We start from the raw sequence: 24,255 nt of genomic DNA on the forward strand, positions 1-24,255 counted from the left end.
TGGACAAAAATTGTGATTAGAACTGCATTTGTCATCAGTGAGGCAGCCAAAAATGATGGTATTGTGTAATAATGCATCGAAAATTTAATTATACTTTCGGAGTAAGCAGTGATAGTTCAAGCAATGCTGAAGAAGACTATTCTAAAACTGATTCTGACAGTAATGTGAGTCATGTTTCCCTATCAGTGTATTTACCACACATTCGGAATGTAAGATGGGAGCATCCCATCGACCTTTCGATATCATCAAATTGTATCTTCTTGAGATTACAGCCGTTAATATACTGATAAATTATTCTGTAACTTGTTGTAGAACTAATTAATAGTGCTGGTATTTAACAACAAGGACAAAATGCGAATGTTGGGCAATTTGCAGGCATAGTTTTCATTTCTATTGTGAAGTTCCACTAATAACTTAATGATGTATGTGTGCAGACTGAAGCAATGACTGAAAATTTGTACCAAGGCCAGTATTCAAACGTGGGTGTTATGCTCACTAGGCAGCTGCTCTAATGACTTCACCACGCTGGCACAGTGGCATGGCACAACTGCATAGACTACCCTAGCACACCCCCATCCTAATCCTAATTCCCATTCGTGCCTCAGCCCACTTTGTATTCCCACTAAACTCGTACCACATTGCAGAGGCTCTCCAACAATGTTGAAATAGCACCTGAGCATCAGACAAAATGGGGAATCTTACCTGAAACCCAGGCGTAAGTACTTTAATCAAATGGAGCTTTATGGTTCCAAAGATCTGTTTTCAAGTCTCGTACACCTATGGTGTATATATGCAGACTGAAGTGATGACTGACAGCTTGTACCAAGGCTGAGTCTTCTGCTCCTGAATGGAGATTATATTGAAAAGTAGGGTTTTGTAGCCAAAAGACAGAGGAATAATATGGCATAGTGAAGTCCCAATAAAACAAACCTGCGTAGAGGGGAAGAAAATGTGTTACATTACTTATTGAATGCACCTATTATATGCATAACTTTTGAAGGCTGCTGTAACCTTATTTTATTTTAGTGTTGAACCCCTCCCTCCCTCCCTCCCTCCCTCCCTCCCTCCCTCCCGATACAATGTCAATTCTGTAATGACAGTATGGGAAACAAGTTTGAAATGTATTCTCTAAATAGTGATTAATTTTTAATATAAAGTTACAACAGTCTGTGAAAAAGTTACAGAAATGAATGATAAGCTACACAACTCTCTATTAGCACATAAACCCAAGCTGGCATGATCAAAAGAGTACACAAATAGCGGGCTTGTTGATAACAGTGATGTTGCTCTGTGCTGGTATTTCGTCTGATGAAGCACATATGTTTTGTCTTACGAGAGGAGAAATAAATAAAAATACAACCATGTTATTTGCATTGGATGAACTTTTTTTGTTTTTATTTGTGTGTCTGTCTGAAGTGTGGACTGTAGCAGTGAACTTTTTCCATGTGTCACTTTTCCTCTAAAGAAGCACGTTTGCAATTGTGTACACAGCATCACTCAATTTTTCCATAGTCTCTTAAAATGCAGCTATGTTAGAGGGCATCTGATCCTGGTAATTGGTCGTAAGAAGTCACGACTTGCCTTATATAACCTGCATACTTCAGTAAGGAAGAATGGAAGAATGAGTCGAGGAGTAGGAAGCAACCACAGTGCCACAGTTCTTAGACTATTCATATTCAATTAACTACGACTGGTAGCAATAAAGCTATTACTGCTCTGAGGCAACAGTGGCATCTCTGTTTCCGATGTACACATCCCTCAGCATTCAACATGTATTTATTCCATTTCTTACCTCTAATGGGACAACATGAAATTTAGTGAAGCAACATAAATGTTCTCATTCCCTGTTCCCCTTAAGCTCTCACCTCACTGTTGAGGAGCAGGGCATGTGTTGCTGAAAAAAATAGTAGCTCAAGTAACTTGCAGTAAGCTGTTCAGCAGTTGTGACCTCTTCCTGATATGTTAGACAAATTGAAGTCTGCCTTAGTCATTTGTGCTTAGGGCATATTCAGAGAGTGGTTGTGAAGTGCATTTGGTGTACAAATTTCAGTACATGACATTTATATGCAGACAACAGCACATGAAGTTAATTTAGCAGATGACATAATCTCTGTTCTAACAAACAAGAATAAAGGTGTTGCAAAACACTTAAAATTTTATGTCCTATCATATCTGCTTCCTACATTATTAATAGCCAGAGTTGAATTAGATGACAGGGTATTCGGCCTATCGGTATATTCTGTGGCTTCTTTGTCTAGCAAGCTTCTCACCTTGAGCATTGAGGACATCAACATTTTCTGTTATCATTGTGATTTAATAGCAATTCCAGTATGTTAGACTAGGTTTACTGTTTTACAAAAAAATATGGTGGTAAAAGAATGAAACATTTTAAAATTTGGAATGTGTTTTCCTTAATAGAATTAGCTAACTGCTACATATGTGTCTTCAGTTTCAGAACTCGGCATTAAATGTGAATTTTAATTTGCTTCAAATCTGAAGAATCATATTTATATCATACTCATTTCTTCCTTAGGTTGCTCATATGACGAAGAATGAAATGGAGTATTTAGATACAGCTCTGGTTGGGCCGGCCATGCTGTTTCTCAATCAGTATTTCAATTTTTTCATTCGTGAATATATAGTGTTATGGCTGTGTTTGGTAAGTATCCAAATATCTGTTGTCTGGTTTAATACATCTGCAATGTGATTTACTCCTAAAGAGTCATGATTTATTCCTGAATTTAGATTGTGAGTTGAAGAATCTGTGACCTACTCTGTCTATCACAAAATCAGCTTTCGGCCAACAAGGACTTTGTGAAAAATAGAACAAACACACACACACACACACACACACACACACACACACACATCGTCTGCCCAGTCACAGGCATTACTCGCTTGTGGCAAGTTGGGGGATGTTTCTGTTACCATCACACCTCATAAGAGCTTTAATATGGTCCAGGATATTATATTCCACACGGACCTTCCTTTGCAGTCTGACGACCAGCTGCACGCCAATTTAGAGCGGAGGGTGTTCATTTCATCCGGCACGTCCATCAGGTTCCGAGGGATAACCAGGTTGCCACCGGTGCCTTCATCTTGGCCTTCAAGGTTGACACATTGCCCGAGAAGGCCAGGGTGATGGTCTACCATTGTGACGTCAAACCATATATCCCTCCCCTGATGTGGTGCTTTAAGTGCTGGATGTTCAGCCATATGTCTTCCCGCTGTACTTCCAGCCCCACCTGTCGAGGTTCTGGACGTCAATCGCATCCCAATACTGCAGGCACCCGCCTCCCATCTTTGTCAACTGCAGAGAGCACCATTCGCCTTGCTTGCCAGACTGCAGGATTCTCTAGAAAGAAAGGAAAATCATGGAGTACAAGACCCTGGACCGACTGACCTACACTGAGGCTAAGAGGAAATTTGAGTGCCTTCATCCTGTGGCTGTGACCACCTCATACGGCACTGCTACAGTTCTCACCCCATCAGTTCCTCGAATTCCTGTTGCCTCTCAGAACCGGGAGCTACCATTGTGACGTCAAGCCATATATCCCTCCCCTGATGTGGTGCTTTAAGTGCTGGATGTTCAGCCATATGTCTTCCCGCTGTACTTCCAGCCCCACCTGTCGAGATTCTGGACGTCAATCGCATCCCAATACTGCAGGCACCCGCCTCCCATCTTTGTCAACTGCAGAGAGCACCATTCGCCTTGCTTGCCAGACTGCAGGATTCTCTAGAAAGAAAGGAAAATCATGGAGTACAAGACCCTGTACCGACTGACCTACACTGAGGCTAAGAGGAAATTTGAGTGCCTTCATCCTGTGGCTGTGACCACCTCATACGGCACTGCTACAGTACTCACCCCATCAGTTCCTCGAATTCCTGTTGCCTCTCAGAACCGGGAGACTACACCTGCCCCCTTGATGGTGGGGGGCACTTCCCTCCCTGTTGCTCCCGCACCACCTACTTCGGGAGCAACACCCCCTCCCCCCCCTTTTCCCCAACCATCGGGGATTTCCATCCCCACTTCTGAGCCAGAGAAGTGTAAGGCTTCTTCAGCTCCTCTCCCTAGTAAGGGGTCCCTTGGGTCACTCCCTTCCCACGTTTCTGCTAGTGGGAAAGATGACACCACCAGCGGCTGAAGAGCCCAAAAGCAGCTGGTTGTAATGCTTCACTCTCATCCTCAGTCCTGGAGACTGATTCAGTGAAGTCCTCTCTGCCAGGGAAACCCACGGAACAGTGCGAGAAATTGAAAAAGAAGACCCCTAAGAACAATGAGCTTGCGGTGGCACCCACACCATGCTCTGCATCTGAGGTTGGGGTGGAGATTCTGACGTCCGCTGAGGACCTGGAACTTGCCGGACCCCCAGGCACAATGGATATAGATTGCTCAGGCGAAAGTCAGTAGCAGCAGGTGACTCTTAGGCATACACTGCTTCATTGAATGTTCCATGTCCCAGTCTCACAATGATGTCCCCCTCCAGTGGAATTGCGGTAGTTTTTTCCACCGCCTGGCTGAGCTACGGCAACTGTTAAGCTTTACACTTTTTTTTTGTCCACCTCCGGTAGCTGAATGGTCAGTGCGACAGAATGTCAGTCCTAAGAGCCCGGGTTCAATTCCCCGCTGGGTTGGAGATTTTCTCTGCTCAGGAACTGGGTGTTGTGTTGTCATAATCGTCATCATTTCATCCCCATCAACGCGCAAGTCTCCGAAGTGGTGTCAAATCGAAAGACTTTCACCCGGTGAACGGTCTACCCGACGGGAGGCCCTAGTCACACGACATTTACGTTTACCTGCTTTCTGCATTGCCCTCCAGGAAACCTGGTTCCCGGCAATGTGGACCCTTGCCCTCCATAGCGATTTTGATCGAGCATGAGGTGGAGTTTGCGTTTATGTCCTAAACTCAGTCTGTAGTGAACTGTGCCCCTTCAAACCCCCTTGAAGCTGTGGCGGTCAGAATACGGACGACACAGGAAATAACTGTCCGTAATGTATATCTTCCTCCAGATGGTGCAGTACCCCTGAATGTATTAGCTGCACTGATTGATCAACTCCCTGAACCTTTTATACTTTTGGGAGATTTTAGCACCCGTAGCCCCATGTGAGGTGACACTGTGCTTACTGGCTGAGGCAAAGATGTCGAAACTTTACTGCCTCATTTCGACCTCTGTGTCTTAAATACTGGGGCCGCAACACATTTCAGTGTGACTCATGGTAGTCACTCGGCCATTGATTTATCAATTTGCAGCCCAGGACTTTTCCCATCTATCCACCGTAGAGCACATAACGACCTGTGTTGTAGTGACCACTTCCCCATCTTCCTGTCACTGCCCCAGCGTCAGGCCCACGGACGCCTGCCCAGATGGGCATTAAACAAGGCGGACTGGGAAACTTTCACCTCTGATGTTACCATTGACCTCTGATGTCACCGTTGACTCTGCCCCACTTGGTAACATCGATGTGACGGTTGAGCAAGTGACTACCACAATCGTTTCTCTAGCAGAAAATGTGATCCCTAAAGGGTGCTCCCAGTGAAAGACAGTCTCTTGGTGCTCGCTGGGAGTCGCTGAGGCAATTACAGAGCTTTGGCAAGCTCTACAGCGGCATAAGTGACACTCTTCCTAGGGCACCTGATAGCCTTTAAGCGGCTCTGTGCCCATGTATGCCAGCTTATAAAACGATGGAAATAGGAGTGTTGGGATAGGTATGTGTTGACCATTTGGTGCCATGCGTCACCTTCCAAAGTCTGGACGAAGATCAGACATCTTTCTGGGTACCAGGCCCCAACAGGTGTCTCTGGCGTTACCATCAGTGGCGTGCTATGTACTGACGCAAATGTAATTGCCGAGCACTATACTGAGCACTAAGCTTGAGCCCCTGTGTCAGAGAACTACCCCTCCGTCTTTCACACCCACTAACGGCGGATGGAAAGGAAAGTCCTCTCGTTCACCACATGCCACAGAGAACCCTATAATGCCCCATTCACAGAGTGGGAGCTCCTCAGCACTCTTGGACATTGCCTGGACACAGCTCCTGGGCCGGATCGGATCCAGTCAGATGATTAAACATCTCTCGTCTGACTACAAGTGCCATCTGCTCATCATCTTCAACCGAATCTGGTGTGATGGCATCTTTCCATCCCAATGGTGCGAGAGCACCACTGTTCTGGTGCTCAAACCCGGCAAAAACCCGCTTGATGTGGATAGCAATCGGCCCATCAGCCTCACCAACATTCTTTGTAAGCTGCTGGAATGTATGGTGCGTCGGTGGTTAGGTTGGTCCTGGAGTCACGAGGCCTTCTGGCTCCATGTCAGGGCGGCTTCCGCCAGGGATGCTCTATCACTGATAATCTTGTGTCCCTCAAGTCTGCCATCCGAACAGCCTTTTCCATACACCAACATCTTGTTGCCGTCTTTTTTACATATGCAAAGCGTATAACATCACCTGGCGACATCATATCCTTGTCACATTATACGGGTTGAGTCTCCGAGGCCCGCTTCCGATTTTTATCCAGAATTTCCTGTCGCTCCGTACTTTCTGTGTCCAAGTTGGTGCCTGCCATAGTTTCCCCCATATCCTGGAGAATGGGCTCCCGCAGGGCTCTGTGTTGAGTGTATCACAACTTTTAGTGGCCATTAATGGTCTCACAGCAGCTGTAGGGCCATTCGTCTGCCCCTCTCTGTTTACAGACGAGTTCTGCATTTTGTGCTGCTCCACCAGTACTGGTGTTCCTGAGCGGTGCCTACAGGGAGCCATCCACAAGGCGTAGTCATGGGCTCTCGCCCACGGCTTTCAGTTTTCGGCCGCTAAGAGTGTCCTGGTGGAGGCCGGAGTCCCTCCATTGGAGATCCGACAGTGCACAACTGTTTGCCAGTTATGTTGCACACATTCGTAGTTCTCGTGAGCATCCAAATTAGTGTCTTCTTTTTCCACCCGCAGCAGTTCATCTCCCGCATAGGTGGTCCAGGCCAGGGCTAACGATCGCAGTTCACGTGCGATCCCTTCTGTCTGAACTGGAGTCCTTCCCTGTACCACCTCCCATCCAGGTCTGTCCTCATACACCACCATGGTGTACACCTAGGCCGCAGATTCGTCTGGACCTTTCGCATGACCCTAAGAACTTAGTTACTCCTGCTGCTCTCCGCTGTCACTTCCTCTCGATTATTGATGTGTCCTGGGGCTCTGAAGTGGTTTACACTTACAACTTGATGGCTGATGGTCATGTTGGCTTTGCCTACGTCCACAGAGGCCAATTTGAACATCATTCCTTGCCCGATGGCTGCAGTGTATTCACTGCAGAGGTGGTGGATATATCTCGTGCACTTCAGTATATATGTTCATGCCCCGGTGAATCGTTTCTTCTGTGTACTGATTTCTTGAGCAGCCTGCAAGCTTATCGCCCAGTGGTACCCTCACCATCCTTTGGTGGTGTCCATCCAGGAGTCCATCTATGCCGTGGACCAGTCCCGTCGTTCAGTGGTGTTTGTGTGGACCCCAGGACACGTCGCCATCCCAGGGAATGAACTTTCTGACAGGCTGGCCAAACAGGCTATGTGGAAACCGCTTCTGGAGATGGGCATCTTTGAACCTGACCTGCGTTCTGACTTACGCTGCAGGGTTTTTTGGCTTTGGGAGACGGAGTAGCATAACAGTACACACAACAGACTGCATGTCATTAAGGAGATTGCGAATGTTTGGAAGTCTTCCATGTGGGTCTCTCGCAGGGAATCAGCTGTCCTCTGCTGGCTCCGCGTTGGCCACATTTGGCCGGTCCACAGTTACCTCCTGCGCCGTGAAGACCCGCCTGGGTGTTGGTGCGGCACCAGGTTGACAGTGGCTCATATTCTGGTGCACTGTCCCACTTTGACTGCCCAGCCACGAAATCGTGGGTTACCCGACTCGTTGCCGCTAATTTTATGTGACAACGCCTCATCAGCTGATTTAGTTTTACGTTTTATTCGTGATGGTGGGTTTTATCATTTGACCTAAGTTGTAGCGCATGTACTTTGTCCCCCTGTGTCCTCTACCCTAGTGCTTCTAGGAAGGAGGTTTTAATGTGTTGCAAAGTGGCTGGCTTCTCCTTTTTTTTTCTGATGGTCAGCCAGCCATGGTAATCAGCTTTGATGTTTCAATCTCTTCAACCTATTGCTTGCATTTCTGTGGCTTTCTTGTCCCCTTTTGTCCATTTACATGTTAGTTGCCCTTCACCGTTCTTGTGATTTTTCCTTTCATTCCGTTTTGAGTTGCCAGTCTCATTTGTTTTATTCTCGCACTTGGGGCATTGTTTTATTCGGAACAAGGGACTGATGACCTCATAGTTTGGTCCCCCCCCCCCCCCCCCTCTCTTTTAATTCAACCAACCACCTTTGATGGGGTAGGTGATGTTTGTGACTAGACTTGAATAGGTGGTGATGGAAGAATGTATGGCACAGGTCATGCATCTAGATCTTTTACAGGGATATGATCCATGAGGTATTCATTTATTTAAATATCAGTCTGTAGTGAAATGCACAACATTTAACTTTCATCTGAAACCCATCCTCCATTAACATTACTTTTAGTGTTGAAAACAAAAATCAGAATAAATTGTTCATATGAATACTTCACACACTGGACAGAGTCTTCGTATTTAAATATAGTAATACGTCATTTTTCCATTTTCTTACATTCATTACACTATGGGTATTGTCCATACTATATTTTGTCTCTTCTCACACCTTCCTCCACTCGTTGGATGGCAGTTTTTTCCGGTGGTAAAACACTCGTGGGGTTCCGTGCCGAACATCATTTTTGTATGTAGTTAACATGGAGAAAGGAGTTGCAACATACAGCGAAACCCCGCTTTTACACTTTTCAAGGGGCTTCAAAAAATGGTGTAAAATGTAGGAAATAACGTTTTAAGCTGTAAAAGTTATGTATAGGATACCCCTTTGCATTTTCGCACTTTATGTATGATATTTGTACGTAAAAGGCATCAAAACACTTGTCAGGGACTTGTTTATTATCTAATAAAGGTTTATTTTCTAGTAAAAACTGCTGACGTAACTGGAACTGATAACTGTCTGGGAAGTAAAAACATTTGACTCAATTTCAGACGTCATAATCGATGCTTTTGAAAACCTGCAGCTGTCATTCATTATTTAAATAATGAAATATTCCACTAGTTAGGTATTTTTCATGCTTAGCACAATGTGTTCTGAGAATTTTTTCTCATTGTCAAGTGCAAATATGTAAATGAGTATTTTGTGTGGTGTTTGAATATGTATTATTCTGTGTCTCTTGCACTGTAGTCATCTTTTGAGGTTATCAGGTACTGTTGCTTCTCATTTATGTGGAAAATCACACACATGCAAACTATCACTCGCATAGTTTGTTTGTGTAACATCACAAAAAATACATACGTAAATACTGCACTGGACAGCGAGAATAGATTCTCGAAACACTTTTTGTTCAGCTTGAAAAAAATATGTAATCATTTCTGTGTTTAAACTAAAAACATTTGAGCAATGCAAAGTGAATGACAGTGTCAACTACTGCTAGAAGTGGCCAAATGTTGAAACACGCTAAGTATGGTTTGACAAAGGTGTCACGATAATCACAACAATCACGAAACTGCATTTGTGAAGTAGAGACATTTGGCAAGTGGTTGTGATTGGTCATGAATCCTTATTCAAACGAACTTGGTTACTCCCATCAGCCAAGTAGAGCTTGGCAGCAGTGGGAAATACAGCACAAATTGTTCCAACTTTTACATGTTTACTGGTTGAGATCTGCTGAGTAGAATGCCCTGGTGTCAAGAAACTTAACCACATAATATTTGTAAACACTACTGGACGGCCAGCATCCTGCCAGTGAAAATTATCAATATGTTGACATAAAATTGGGTGCATATTAACATAGTGGACATAGGAGATCTGATGGGAATGATAAAAAATGTCGTAAACGGCGGGAAAACGTTAATTCTGGAAACACAAAAGTGGGGTTGTACTGTATGTAAAATTAGGACCCAAAGTGTAGATCAGATTCTAAAGCATTTGCTTGTGAGTTGTTATAGAAGAATACTTCTCTAACAGTTAATAGATCTCCTCTAGGAAAATTTCACCGGTTTTTGAGAAATGTATTATTGAGCTAACTACCAGACACGAAGAAACAGTTAGTAGTTTGTGGAGATTTCAATGTAGATTTCTGAAAATACACAGACAGGAAAAATGAACTGCGAGCATTATTTGTGAGTTTCAATGTACTTTCGATAACCAGTTTTCCATCTCGAGAGTAGCAAGATATTAGGACCCTGATTGGTAACATTTTTATGGATAGTGCTCAGGCCGAAACATTTACTGTATACACAGTTGTTTAATTGACTATCTGATCATGATTTAATGGTAATAAACAATATGACAACTTACAGATGGGAAGAAGGTTCATAGAAAGCAGTGAGGCTTATTTGTGGGAACAGGTACTAAGTGTAAGTTAAAATAGGTGGTATGGAATGAGGTACATCCAGGAAGAGGTGCTAATGTCAAATTCAGTGTATTGCATAGTAAATTTGTGTCAGTATTGGAAAGTTGCTTTTCTAAAAAGTTAACCAGAAAAACCATTAAACGGGTAAAGCCATGGAAAACTAAGGGAATTAAAATATCATGTCAGAGGAAGAGGGAACTTATATAAAGGCCAAAGTAAGTCAAGATCCGACATTACTTGCATGCTACAAAAATTTTGTCATATTTTAATAAGGAAAGTCATTAAAATGTCAAAAGTATGTACAAAAATTAATAATATAGATATTAAGATAAAAACTATATGGGATGTTATCAAATAAGAGACAAGATAACTAGGCGGTGTACAAAATATTATAACAAACTAAATGAGGATGTTCTTTCTGTGGGTAGATGCCCCTTTTAAGTTCCTAGATTATGTCAGCAGTGGGCTATAGGAAAAGAGAAAATCCTCTCTAAAGATTTTCAAGTACAGTGTCATGAATTATTGAGCAGCAATAATGAAGTAAGTGGTGTGGCACAGTCGTCAAGCATTTGTTCGTCAGGTTTGTTGTATAGACCCTGATACCAAATCTTTGTAATTTATTATGAAATTATCATTCAGAATTTCAACAATGTGCTCTGCAATTGCTTGACGGGTAGCTGTTGCTACCAGACCAATAGACACAGGATGATTGTCGGTAATCAAACAACTGTTTTATAAATTGAAAAAGACGAAGAGTAATGGAGAATTTTTTAAAATCTTTTTCCAAAGTTATATGTTAAACAATCACCTTACTGGTAGAAAATTCTTGTTCAGTTTCCAGTTCCCAATAAAATGTTGAGTTTTGTGTAAAATCATCGCAAATATATGGTAAGATGCTGTTACCAAACAGCAGAGACCATTACAAAATGTCGGAAAACATGTATAGTAAGGGCCACCTATAGGGGATTTGAAACAGCTTCCAGATCCATGTGCTCTGAATGTGCAAAAGACAACAAAGGAAAAGGAGAAAGGCGTGTGTGATGAAAACAGAACATTGCTATTGAAGAACAGTTGAAATTACAAAGTGTCGGAAACGTGTCATTTAAGAAAATGCCTGTTTAAATATATTTCTTGAAATTATTTAGTTGTAACAAATTTTACATATGGGTCATTCCATGTCAGTTCAACCAGAGGCTCCAGCTCATAGTCTGAGATTTGACTGAATTTCAGTACACTAATTCTAGCATGTGTGGAACACTCGTATACAAAGTATTAGTTCCCCCTGCCAATTATTTCCAGAATTTTATGACTTGTGAAAGAAGGTGGCGTGGCCCGGAAATTCCAACCCGCATCTGGCAATCTATCTTCGGACCCAACTTCAGGTCTTAATAACTTTGGAACTATTCCACACAGTCCAGTGAAATTTTTACAACCCAATAACATCCATTTGGAGAACACACCCCATGAATCAAAACACCAACAACATATTTCTGAGGGAAAATAAGCAATTCCAAAATGTGATTTAAAAAATGTAATACGTGAAAAGGTACATATTGTAGGTGCCCTCTATGCCAAATATAATTCACTCAAAAAGGGTATAATTTTTTTTTGTGGTAAGATTAATGTGGCTTAAACACACACAGAAATCATCATGCCCATATTAGTCACAAAAACTGAGTTACATGCACACGAAAATACAAAAATTTGAAAAATTACCTGAAAAACATGGAGTTTCAAAGTGTGGTAGCACAAAAGGGACAAGTGGTATCCAAGCCAAATTTCACACACTGCATAAGGCGACCATAATGATACATATCTCAAAATTTCAGCATGTTATTGCAAGACATTTGTGTACAATGGAAGTTGACAGATGTATTTGGTGATGTGGCCATTGTTCCACAACACAATTTTGTAAAAACGTATCGTAAACTATTCTGCCTCTTCTTATCCTCTCCCACAACTGTTAAATCACTAAGCAACAACATATAGACAGATTAACACAACCGATCATTAATGTTTACTGCACCTTAACTGCTAAAAACCAGTCGATTGTGCTTCAAATAGAAGTTCTCCCACACTTTAGCTCTGTACTCTGTACATTGAGTGGCAAATTGTACTGTCTTCCTGACACTGTGGTAGGAACTGGAACTGTCATAAGAATATGTTCAAAAGGAATCCAACATCTGTCTGCCAAACGTGGCCAATGAAATGATCTTGCTGGTCCTGCTGGTGCCATGAAGTTCACAAATACATCACCTTCTGTTTCACAGCACTCTGCAACACATCCTAAGTACCATTTGTCATCATAAACAGCAATAACATAGCAACCTGGTTGTATGCTGCTGCTTTTGCTTCTGAATCCTGAGTCACACACACTGTGAAGAAACATGTTGTGCATGAACCTATAGTTATAAGCGGACAGTCTGCTCATCTGCACATTGTCAGAGTCCGCTGAAGAGAAGTGATGATAGCTCCTTGTGCCTGCAACAGTTTTAACGTGTTCTAGTCTGCTTTTTAGCAACTCTTCAACTGATTTCACCTCATATTTCAAAACATAGAATGATTGTATGCCAGAGATATTTTTCTGTACCCAGGAAAATAATTGAAGAGGTGTTAGAATGTGACCTTCTGTAGAGTGCTGCAGACTAGCTCGTGATGCCATGCGCTTAATGGTAGCACCAATACCATCACATACATTTTTACCATGACTTGTTGCAAAAAAATTCCATTCTTTGTGACTCTGAAAATCATGATAATGCATGCATAAAGTTTCGAGATTTTTACAGTTTTTGTACTGACTAGCTGCCCCATCACTGAAGTATTTCACAAAATGTATGTGAGGCAGCTTGTTTTTCACATATGCCATGACAGTGTGAATGTGGACATGAACTGCAATGGCATCATGAATTAAACATTCACTAAAAATGCACAGGTGTTCACCTCTACAGTAAATCGCAAATGGCTGGAGAGTTGGTTGACTGTTGTCCTAATGATATCCTCGGATGGCATCTTCAGCTATAAATGCATAATTTTCAGAAAAGTCTAGTATTACTATAATTTCATCTTGTTTCAAATTATCCTTACAAAATTGGAGATAAGCCGATTGTGCTGTTGCTGTGAAGCTGTGTGTGGTCATTTTGTCCGTTTTTTGACAACACATTTTTCAACAAAATCTTCCACTGTACTTTGCTTTGTTTCAAGACTTGTGCAATCCATGTACGTCCATGGTTTATAAGAAAGAAGTTCAATGTCATCCATTAGGAGTTCACCATACAGTTTGTTATTCATGTGTTCTGCAAGATTTGCCTTACCAGGACACTTTTCACATCTATGTGTTATGCAGGTAGGAACTGATGTCACACACTAGCAGCTTCACTGCACCTTTGTGATCCAGACCAGAATCCTTTATAGCAGCAAACATCAGCTTAGCATTTTGATGGGTCTCACATACACAAACATTGTGTGTGCCCCTTGCACTTACAGGCACAACCCATTTTGGCCGAAGATTGAAAAAAGATGATAAACATACTTTGGTATTGGGATACTGTTCCTTGAATTCTACATATAGTTCTCAAACGTTGCATAGCAACAGTCTTTTTTGCACCTGTACACGTACATTTCCCACTTTCACCGTTACATAGTCTTTTTTTTCCAGGCCTTATTTGGCTGTAGTCATTATTTTCATAAAACTCCGACACTGGCACCTTTATTTCTGAACTCAATTGCTTACCCTGAGCCTGCTGAAGTTGTGGAAGCACTCCTTGGGTTGCTTGCTTTACCATATATTTAGAAACATTGAATTCCTTTGCAAGTGTAGTCAATAGACCAGGTGGAAGGTGCAAGGGTAAGAATAGCTACTTTTTTCTGGCGTGTGGATATGGCACATTTTTCTTTCAAATCATGCACAATTTTGTCCAAATCAGAGCATTTCTGGCATGATTTCTGTTCCTTTGGAGCAGATAGTTCTTCCTCTTCCACCATTAGTGTGTCAGCTATTTTGTGTTTTAATTCCATTTGAGCTTCTTGTAGCTTCTACCGCAGCTGGGCCTGTCTCTTTTCCCAACTTTATGTGTCTTCATGGGAGACAAAACAAGAGCGGTCACTGAAGTATTTAATTGCTCATGTGCTGTGGTTGTAGGTGGCTGATACTCTTCGTCACTGTCATGTAAATTATCAGAATATTCTTCATTTTTTAGCAGTGTAACATACCTGGAATATAACTTTTGTCCTGGTTTCATGTTAAGTCCCATGCACTGATTCCCTTTCAGTACTGATTTTATATCGATTTCTCTGAGGCTACACTTCACTGTCTTTTTATGAATCCAAAATGGATCAAAACAACTTCTTTGTAGGAAAGAATACTTATCCAGAAACACTTTCATGTGATGATACGATAACAGCTTTATCTGAAACAAGCTGTCTGCATCATCACTATTTTCTAAATCCTGTTAAAAGAAACATAACCAAATACATCTAATGTCAACTTTTATTGTACACAAATGCCTGCAATAATAGGTTGAAATTTTGCCACATATTATATTATGGTCTACTTATGCAGTGTTTGAAATTTGGCTTGGATATCAATTGTCCCTTTTGTGCTACCATACTTAGAAAATCCATGTTTTCAGATAATTTTTCAAATTTTTGTATTTTAGTGTGCATGTAACTATGTTTATGTGACTGATATGGGCAAGATAAGTTCCGTGTGTGTTTAGGCCACATTAAGCTTCCCACAAAAAAAATTATACCCTTTTTGAGTGAATTATAGTTGCCATAGAGGGCACCTGCACTATGTACCTTTTCACGTATTACTTTTTTTTAATCACATTTTGGAATTGTTTATTTTCCCTCAGAAATATGTTGTTGGTGTTTTGATTCATAGAGTGTGTTCTCTAAGTGGATGTTACTGGGCTGTAATAATTTCACTGGACTGTGTGGAATAGTTCCAATATTATTAAGACCTGAAGTTGGGTCTGAAGATAGATTGCCAGATGTGGGATGGAATTTCCGGATCACGCCACCTTCTTTCACAAGCCATAATTCTGGAACTAATTGGCAGGGGAACTTAAAATTTTGCACTTGAGTGTTCCGCACTTGGTAGCATTGGTGTGCTAAATTTCAGCCAAATCTGAGACTTATCAACTGGAACATTTTCTCAAATTGGTTGAAATGACATGGAATGACCCATATACAAATTGGACTGTCGAAATATATTTAAATTTTATAATTAATAGTTTAATATTGCAAGGAATAAAATAAAATGAAAAAAAAAGTCGTGGTAGCAGCAAGATCGAACACAAGCCATTGAATTGACACTCAGTGAACTTGACCACTACATTACACCACTGACTTGTTGTTGTTGTTGTGGTCTTCAGTCCTGAGACTGGTTTGATGCAGCTCTCCATGCTACTCTATCCTGTGCAAGCTTCTTCATCTCCCCGTATCTACTGCAACCTACATCCTTCTGAATCTGCTTAGTGTATTCATCTCTTGGTCTCCCTCTACGATTTTTACCCTCCACACTGCCCTCCAATGCTAAATTTGTGATCCCTTGATGCCTCAAAACATGTCCTACCAACCGATCCCTTCTTCTAGTCAAGTTGTGCCACAAACTTCTCTTCTCCCCAATCCTATTCAATACTTCCTCATTAGTTACGTGATCTACCCACTTTATCTTCAGCATTCTTCTGTAGCACCACATTTCTAAAGCTTCTATTCTCTTCTTGTCCAAACTAGTTATCGTCCATGTTTCACTTCCATACATGGCTACACTCCATACAAATACTTTCAGAAATGACTTCCTGACACTTAAATCTATACTCGATGTTAACAATTTCCTCTTCTTGAGAAACGCTTTCCTTGCCATTGCCAGTCTACATTTTATATCCTCTCTACTTCGACCATCATCGGTTATTTTACTCCCCAAATAGCAAAACTCCTTTACTACTTTAAGTGTCTCATTTCCTAATCTAATTCCCTCAGCATCACCTGACTTCATTTGACTACATTCCATTATCCTTGTTTTGCTTTTGTTGATGTTCATCTTATATCCTCCTTTCAAGACACTGTCCATTCCGTTCAACTGCTCTTCCAAGTCCTTTGCTGTCTCTGACAGAATTACAATGTCATCGGCGAACCTCAAAGTTTTTATTTCTTCTCCATGAATTTTAATACCTACTCCGAATTTTTCTTTTGTTTCCTTTACTGCTTGCTCAATATACAGATTGAATAACACCGGGAAGAGGCTACAACCCTGTCTTACTCCTTTCCCAACCACTGCTTCCCTTTCATGCCCCTCGACTCTTATAACTGCCATCTGGTTTCTGTACAAACTGTAAATAGCCTTTCGCTCCCTGTATTTTACCCCTGCCACCTTCAGAATTTGAAAGAGAGTATTCCAATTAACATTGTCAAAAGCTTTCTCTAAGTCTACAAATGCTAGAAATGTAGGTTTGCCTTTCCTTAATCTTTCTTCTAAGATAAGTCGTAAGGTCAGTATTGCCTCACGTGTTCCAACATTTCTACGGAATCCAAACTGATCTTCCCCGAGGTCGGCTTCTACTAGTTTTTCCATTCGTCTGTAAAGAATTCGCGTAAGTATTTTGCAGCTGTGACTTATTAAACTGATAGTTCGGTAATTTTCACATCTGTCAGCACCTGCTTTCTTTGGGATTGGAATTATTATATTCTTCTTGAAGTCTGAGGGTATTTCTCCTGTCTCATACATCGTGCTCACCAGATGGTAGAGTTTTGTCATGACTGGCTCTCCCGAGGCCATCAGTAGTTCAAATGGAATGTTGTCTACTCCCGGGGCCTTGTTTCGACTCAGGTCATTCAGTGCTCTGTCAAACTCTTCACGCAGTATCTTATCTCCCATTTCGTCTTCATCTACATCCTCTTCCATTTCCATAATATTGTCCTCAAGTACATCACCCTTGTATAAACCCTCTATATACTCCTTCCACCTTTCTGCCTTCCCTTCTTTGCTTAGAACTGGGTTGCCATCTGAGCTCTTGATATTCATACAAGTGGTTCTCTTCTCTCCAAAGGTCTCTTTAATTTTCCTGTAGGCAGTATCTATCTTACCCCTAGTGAGACAAGCCTCTACATCCTTACATTTGTCCTCTAGCCATCCCTGCTTAGCCATTTTGCACTTCCTGTCGATATCATTTTTGAGACGTTTGTATTCCTTTTTGCCTGCTTCATTTACTGCATTTTTATATTTTCTCCTTTCATCAATTAAATTCAATATTTCTTCTGTTACCCAAGGATTTCTATTAGCCCACGTCTTTTTACCTACTTGATCCTCTGCTGCCTTCACTACTTCATCCCTCAGAGCTACCCATTCTTCTTCTACTGTATTTCTTTCCCCCATTCCTGTCAATTGTTCCCTTATGCTCTCCCTGAAACTCTGTACAACCTCTGGTTCTTTCAGTTTATCCAGGTCCCATCTCCTTAAATTCCCACCTTTTTGCAGTTTCTTCAGTTTCAATCTGCAGTTCATAACCAATAGATTGTGGTCAGAATCCACATCTGCCCCAGGAAATGTCTTACAATTTAAAACCTGGTTCCTAAATCTCTGTCTTACCATTATATAATCTATCTGATACCTTTTAGTATCTCCAGGATTCTTCCAGGTATACAACCTTCTTTTATGATTCTTGAACCAAGTGTTGGCTATGATTAAGTTATGCTCTGTGCAAAATTCTACAAGGCGGCTTCCTCTTTCATTCCTTCCCCCAAATCCATATTCACCTACTATGTTTCCTTCTCTCCCTTTTCCTACTGACGAATTCCAGTCACCCATGACTATTAAATTTTCGTCTCCCTTCACTACCTGAATAATTTCTTTTATCTCGTCATACATTTCATCTATTTCTTCATCATCTGCAGAGGTAGTTGGCATATAAACTTGTACTACTGTAGTAGGCATGGGCTTTGTGTCTATCTTGGCCACAATAATGCGTTCACTATGCTGTTTGTAGTAGCTAACCCGCACTCCTATTTTTTTATTCATTATTAAACCTACTCCTGCATTACCCCTATTTGATTTTGTATTTATAACCCTGTAATCACCTGACCAAAAGTCTTGTTCCTCCTGCCACCGAACTTCACTAATTCCCACTATATCTAACTTTAACCTATCCATTTCCCTTTTTAAATTTTCTAACCTACCTGCCCGATTAAGGGATCTGACATTCCACGCTCCGATCCGTAGAACGCCAGTTTTCTTTCTCCTGATAACGATGTCCTCCTGAGTAGTCCCCGCCCGGAGATCCGAATAGGGGACTATTTTACCTCCGGAATATTTTACCCAAGAGGACGCCATCATCATTTAATCATACAGTAGAGCTGCATGTCCTCGGGAAAAATTACGGCTGTAGTTTCCCCTTGCTTTCAGCCGTTCGCAGTACCAGCACAGCAAGGCCGTTTTGGTTAATGTTACTGACTTGATAATGCTCAAAACTCCTACATATTGTGGTTGAAAATCTTTAGCGAGTGTTTTCTCTTTTCCTACCACCTACTCAGTTGAGATACTCTAGGAACTTGAAAGGGGCACCTACCTGCTTCTACTCATACAGTTTGAGCCATATAGCTGAGCCCTGTCATGCACCCTTCCCTTTTTAGGGAAACTTAATACTTTGAAATGAATTTTCTGATTGTAAATTTCTTGATATCAGCTGTATTTGGTATAGATCTGGTACCAAATAATGACACAAAAATTTGTGCCAGACTAGGACTCAAACACGAATTTCACACTTATTGCGAGTGATCACCTTAACCACTTCGGCTACCCATGCATGCTCCTCGGACCTACACAAATTTCCACATGTCACATTGTCTACATTCATTATTGTAGTCCACTAAATTCATCACCATATGTCGCTATTAAGTAGTAGTTCTGTACATAATACAGCTTATGTCAAGGAATTCACAGTCAGCAAATTAGTTTCAAAGTATTTCATACAGATGTGGGTTGTCAAAAGTGTCTTTTCTTTCAGACTTCCATGTAAGAAATCATAAGTTTTATGAAATAGGTGACCTTACACACATCTGGTTTGAATCAGACTTAACAAATGGAACGCAAAAAGTTGTGCTAAAGAACCCGGACAGTGTTGAAAGAGTAGAATATTTCAGTGACTGGGGGAAGATTGCAAAGGGAGTCCCACAGGGTTCACTTTTGTTCCTTATATATGTGAATGATCTTCCATTAAAGTCATCAAGCAGGATTGGTATTTCTGAGATGATACAAATGTTGTAAGAAATCCCATTAGAGAGAAATCAATGGCTTTTTTCAAAGAATAATGTGGTTCTTTGGTAATTGTCCCTCTGTAAGTTTTGAGAAAACACACTATGTTCAATTCTGTACAAAAAAAAAGTCATACCAACAGTTGATGTAGCACCTGAACAGGATTCAGTAAATAGGGTAGAATGCTCCAAATTTTTGGGTGTACATACTGATGAAAATTTGAATTGGAAGAAGCATGTTACTGAGCTTCTCAAGCAATTAACTTCAGCTATGTTTGCTCTTCCTATAATTACTAGTCTTGGAAACAAATGCATCAACTTCCTGAAATATTTTGCATATTTCCTCTCAATAGTGCCTTATTTAATAATTTTGTGAGGTACACACCACTTAGAAAGAAAATACTGTTTGCAAAAAAGCAGGCACTAACAATAACTTCTGGTGTTCATCTACGGCCATCCCGTTGTTACAGATAAACTCGTTATAAGCGATAGTTATGTTAATCACTGTGTATACCGGGTTTGCAAAAATGTAAAATATTGAATTAGGTTCACATTTACTTAGTATTTTTACCAAAAATAATCATCATTTTCCGGAAACTCACTTAAATGCAAAATTTATACGGTTCAGAATTTAACACTGAAATACACTACAATACACTAAACGTTTATGCCGTGTCTAGTGAACTCCCAGCCAGCATTTTGTCATAACTGTTTAATGCCCTAGGATTTTGAGAGTAGTATGGTGATTGTAATTTGAATTCCCTGCAGCATTTCCTCTAAAAAGAAGGTTGCATCGATCTTGGGCAGCATTAAATCAAGGTGTTGTTTTTTCTTCAATAGAAATGAATATGTGATTGGGAATTTGTTTCTAAAATAAGTCAGTTTTACCAAGATTGATTGAAAACCTACTTCACAGTATAACCATTTTTCTGTTGGTTATTTTAAACCTCTTCTTAAATTCCTTGGCTCAACTTCATCTGCCACAGTTGCCTCTCCCGTGATTTTAATGTTGTTCTGAAAGCCAAGATGATGCTTGAAGTGATCAAACCACCCTGGAAGGTACAGGATTGTCGCTTCTTTCATTAAATGTGCTTACAAGCTCTTGGCTTTATCTTGAATAGTGCCTCCAGAGAGGGCCGTGTGCAGTTGATTGTGGTGCTCAGTCCAACAGCTTAGCACTTTTCCATTTTTTTCCCCACCATCTCCAAGTGAGACTTTTAACAGTGAGCAGTTTTTCAGATTGAGTCCACGTTGTGACAAACAGTTCTTACAGTAAATTCACCAAGTTCCAAAGCATGCTGAATGTCACCAATGTACTCACCTTACTCATAGTGATCCAAAACTTCTCTCTTTGTTTCTAATGAATAATACTTCCGTACACACTTCTTTCCCTCAGTAGACGCACTTTCTCTCCTTTTACTTGACATTTTAAGTACAGGCACTGTCATGTGTTACTTAACAGTTGTACTGACCTGAACTGACAATTCAAGTCTCGACCAACACAACAGAAGATCCACATTGACATATGCAAACACATTACTGCTTCAGCGTCCTATTAAGGAATGGCAGTACTGGACTTAAAACTAAAATCGTGTTAATGTGAAAATATAGATAACAAATCCATATATAATGGGATCTACGCATGCTTCTTCAAGGAGTTACGCCTTTCATCTGCACCATCACAGTACACATATATGTTAATGAAATTTTCTATAAATAATCCATCATAATTTGAGAAGAACAGTTACATTCATACCCACAACACTAGGGGGAAAATGTCCTTTATTACCCGTTATTAAAACTTTCAGTGGATCAGAGTTCAATATGCAACAACAAAATTTTTTGACGATTTGCCCAATATCGTAAAATGTCAGGCAGGTTTTAAATCTAGTCCAAAATCTTTTTTTCTAGACAACTCCTTCTATTCCATGGACGAATTTCTATTTAAAAACTGGCAGCCTGTCCTTTTTTTAATATAGTTGCATGAGGGATTAAAAATGTGTGTTCACAGCACTGTTCTTCCTGCACTCTCATACATGCTGTTACCATTACATGCATAAGTGTTGCAAGGTGCTCTACATGATAAAAAATACTTGAATTGCCAATAATAATGTAATTGGTTGGACTTCAAGAATTATTTTGTTTCACCATTGTATCTTCAGAACCGTTCATAAATAATTATGAATGAAAATATACTTTATTCTGTTAGAGTTTCATTGTGTTCTGGGGATGGTATTAAAAGGGGAAAAAAGAGAATACATTTAAATCTATAATTCTGTTAAGCTGTTAAAATGCATTCATATACTTTCTTACTAGACAGATACCTCCACTCCTGGCATTCATGCATTCATTTATTCATTCGCTTAAAAGTTTCTAGTGTAACACACATCATTACATTTAAATCAGAAACCTATCAAGAGTGAGTATTACTTTTATCAACTAAGACATCTTAATGAAAGAGATCTCTAACTAGTATTAGAGGTTATGGATACTGTGTTAAGGATGAGCATAAAATGGAAATTAACTCAAAAATACAAATATATATTTGCTCCAAAACACTAAAATGGCCCATTAAAGAGCTATTGATGATTGATGTGGCGAAGTGAGCATATAGACAAAAGCAGGTAGCAAAGATGATTGATTGATCGATCATGGAAGTCCACAGTACTGAGATATAAAATACAGTTCTTAACGCATTCAATTCTACACAGGGTATTCTTTGGAAATGCATCTTGTTATGATAGTTTCAAATTAATTATAAAGTCTACAAAGCAACTCAGTATGTTATACAAGCATTACGAAGAAAGTGGATCGGAAATCAAATTACACAAAAGCCGTGGACAAAAGTGGTAGCGAAGTAACAATCACTACAATGATGATTACAAATCAGTTGTAACAGTATAAAACAAATTAGAACATACCATTGTGTGTGTGTGTGTGTGTGTGTGTGTGTGTGTGTGTGGGTTGTCAAAGAAGTTGAAAAATAATACCATATTTTACGAACTATGGATACACTTTTTTCTTCAAAAAATTGCCTCCAAAATTGAGGTGTGTCGTATACTCTGAATTAATATAAAAATGTCCAGTGTTTGATTTAAAATTCCCACCAGTCTTAAAGATGGCCATATGTTCGATGCTGCGGGAAACCTATCTCTATTTGGCAACATTGAATTCAACTGGCAGCAGCAGTGCACTGATGCGACAAGCATGAGTTGCAGGAATTCACAAGCTTGCTAAAATTGTCCTCTCTCCTGCCCCCCCCCCCCCCCCCCTCCCACCTCGTTATAAACCCAGAACACTGTTTAACCTATGATACTTCGTTGCGATCTACCAGTGAACTTGAACTGAAAATACTTCCATTATCAGTAACAGTACAATATTTTTGTTAGTAGCTATTTTAGTTATGGAAAAAAAATAAAAGGTATTTATATGATGTGAGCTATAAATTGAAAGTAATAGAATATACTGAAGAGCATGTGAACAGAGCAGTTGAGTGTATTTCGGCCCTCCACCAACAGAAAAAAAACATTCTTGGGCTTCTGGACATACCAGCTATGTATATAGTGTCACATGGGACCTACTTATATAGCACAGGCCCCTTGATTGAATTACAGGGTTGCAATTCTTCTAGAAAACCTGGAATTCTCAGGGAATTGTGCATTTGTAGTCTACCGTATTTACTCGAATCTAAGCTGCACTCGAATCCAAGCCGCACCTGAAAAATGAGACTCGAAATTCAAGGGGAGAGAAAAGTTGTAGGTCGCATCTCCAAATCGAAACAAAGTTGGTCCATTGTGATATGAGACACAATTTAGGTCAAATGAATGACGATACAGCTACAGTAGTTTGGTTCGAGTCGTAAGCTTAGCAGTTAAGCTTTACCAGGTACCCATTGCTATGCGTCGGGCGCTCCGTCCGTATTTATACAGGTACCCTTCCTTTTTCACTTGATTCGTCTGATTTGAATTGATTGCTTATTTTTCTTTCATCTGATAACCGTTGTTTTCTTTGTTATAGGTGTTTACGTCACTCTAAGCTGAAAATTCATTACTGTACTGTGTCATGCATTGTTTGTCGCATTCTGATAGTGTGTGTTTACGACCTGTCGCCGCTCGCGGCATGGCTTGCTTTTGTGCGCGCTACAAAAAATGTTCTGAACGAGAGTTTAGTGAAAATTTTTCTCCGTTTGAAAATCGTTGCAGGCGCCTTTTTAGTACATTACATTCAGCACAGAAATTAGTCATCTTAGATTTAAAAATCTAGCCAATTGCTGTGCTTCATTTCTGACTGTATCACTATTAGGCATAAGAATAATACGAATATAAACATGACATGATATGTATATTCTTCCGCATTTGCTGTTGTCTCACTCTAGTTTCGTAGTTTATTAGGCAGACAGGATAGCAGCAAACACGAAACATTATGTGGCAAAATGTTTATATTCGTATTATTCTTATGGTGAAGAGAATACTGCATGTGATTCGCAATTCATAAAAGTTCCTATTAGCAACCATCTCTTCTCACAGGTAGGAAAAAATTCA

General features: G+C 40.4%; 1 protein-coding gene across 3 annotated transcripts in view; it reads left to right on the forward strand.

Annotated features, from left to right (window-relative positions):
• Positions 1–24,255, forward strand: part of LOC126174800 (cholinephosphotransferase 1) — a 154,059-nt gene that overhangs the window by 69,546 nt on the left and 60,258 nt on the right. For all 3 annotated transcript variants that reach the window (XM_049921172.1, XM_049921173.1, XM_049921175.1), the window contains one exon: positions 2,534–2,659. In XM_049921172.1, coding sequence (XP_049777129.1) covers positions 2,534–2,659 — 126 coding nt within the window. The remainder of the gene's footprint in view (positions 1–2,533; positions 2,660–24,255) is intronic.

The sequence above is a fragment of the Schistocerca cancellata genome, chromosome 3, assembly GCF_023864275.1.
Source record: "Schistocerca cancellata isolate TAMUIC-IGC-003103 chromosome 3, iqSchCanc2.1, whole genome shotgun sequence".
NCBI lineage: Eukaryota > Metazoa > Arthropoda > Insecta > Orthoptera > Acrididae > Schistocerca > Schistocerca cancellata.